The sequence below is a fragment of the Myripristis murdjan genome, chromosome 11, assembly GCF_902150065.1.
Source record: "Myripristis murdjan chromosome 11, fMyrMur1.1, whole genome shotgun sequence".
Lineage (NCBI taxonomy): Eukaryota > Metazoa > Chordata > Actinopteri > Holocentriformes > Holocentridae > Myripristis > Myripristis murdjan.
Window position 1 is genome coordinate 24,854,699 of NC_043990.1, and position 1,816 is coordinate 24,856,514.

Sequence of the window (1,816 nt, forward strand, 5' to 3'; positions counted from 1 at the left end):
CCACAGTCAGTGGCTTATGGGTGTGCTTTTTGACATACCAATGATGTTGCTCTTTGCTGTTATTAGCTGTCGAAAATACTTCAATTTCACCCGTTCACACCGAGTTGAACTCACTCAAATGACGCAAAAGTACAAAGTCGTGAGAAAAAAATGTTCAGATAACTTGATTACCCTTGAACCTGTCAGAGGCCTGAAGAACAAGGCTGACTTCAGCTGGGCTAGCTAGCTAACGTTAGCACTGCATGCGTGCTGCTAAGCCAAATACCGTTCATCCACTAGTTATTAAAAAAAAAAAAAAATCCAAATTTAAATCATATCATTAGCGGAAGATGACTTTTTCCCATCGACATCTTCCGAAACAGGAGACTCACTTAAGTCAGGAATACACGTAAGCCACGAAACAGCACTTCATTCCAATAAATCTCAATTTCTGGATTCGGATCTCATTCCTCGCTAATTCTATCAACACGGTAGCACGAGTGCTTTTTAATGACAGGAATTTGGGAGAATAAGCTGCATTTTTATGTAAAATTATTATCCCAACGTGTGTCGGCTGTATGCCGAATTTACAGATGGGAACTAGCGATTCATATTTGAGCTTTAATAGCATTGTACGAAGTATGGCTTGTGTCAATAGCAAGGCGACATTAAACTTGACATTTTTTTAAACAGTATCTGAGATGAATGTTTCGCCGTACGTTTAAGAGCGACGCCACATATCAGGGCTGCTAACGTTCAAATTGTTGAAGCTTGACTTCGGTAAGGTAGACCACTTAATTTAGTTGCCCACATCGTTCTTTAGCCTGAAATTATGTTGATACAATCTGTATGACATTTGAGAGAGTACGTCGCGTGTGGTTAAGACTAAATAATTCGGGTTAAACAGCTAAACGAATTAACATTAACGTTAGCTAACTAAGTCTCGAGCCAGCTAAGCGCTACGTAGCGATAGCAACCAAAGCTATCTGGCTAGTTAGCTAGCTCAACAACAGGGATGGGATTTGATAACCATGACTCCCGACGATATGGTTAAATATTTCACTGTTTGAACACAGATCCGTGACGTGGGATTATTCAAAATCTTACCCATTGTGTCCTATGTGATGGGTGTGCCTCACGTCGTGTAGAATTGAATCGATTTTAAATCCTTTCGCTCTTGTAGCTTTCCAGAATTTGCTCCTGAAAGCAATATGTCTGCCGGAGACGGAAACGTCAAAAATATAACGGCTACCTCCCGCCGCCAGAGGGCGCAACAACGTCACTAACTACTGTCCTCACCCTTACCTAACTAGTGTACATTCACATGCATACAGTATCAACCACACCAACGACATGCTAATGTTGACTAGATTTATTTCAATGCAAAACTGATCAATTTTGTAAAGGGGCAGAAAATCGAAATTGCCCCAGTTAATGTAGGCCGCCCTCATATAGCCTGCCATGCCAATGAGTTAGGGTATACACATCTTCTACATGGTTTCATCCTCTGCCTCTTTCTCTATTTTATATCCAGTCAGATCGAGTCTCCCCTCTGGCATGCCTCCTGTCTCTGTGTCTTGGTCTGGCACTCTCTCCTTGTGGTCTTGAAGTGCAGTGTTAGCAGCCGAGGCTCCCCTGTGCTTTTGTCAAATTGAAAGTGACAGAGTAATACAGGTGAGGTGCATCCGCGGTCAATTTGCTAGGGGCAGGTAGTGGTAAATTACTGCACTATATTGTGATGCAGCATTGTCCTCTGACATGGGCCATCGAAGGGGCCTGGAGAGATACACACCAAAAAAAAACTTTAGGGGGCAATGTTGTACAAATAAAATGGAAG

General features: G+C 42.2%; 1 protein-coding gene across 1 annotated transcript in view; it reads right to left on the reverse strand.

Annotated features, from left to right (window-relative positions):
- Positions 1-1,201, reverse strand: part of kpna6 (karyopherin alpha 6 (importin alpha 7)) — a 16,712-nt gene extending 15,511 nt beyond the window's left edge. Inside the window, exon 1 of the mRNA XM_030063191.1 lies at positions 1,087-1,201. Coding sequence (XP_029919051.1) covers positions 1,087-1,090 — 4 coding nt within the window. The 5' untranslated portion in view covers positions 1,091-1,201. The remainder of the gene's footprint in view (positions 1-1,086) is intronic.
- Between the last annotated feature and the right edge of the window lie 615 nt (positions 1,202-1,816).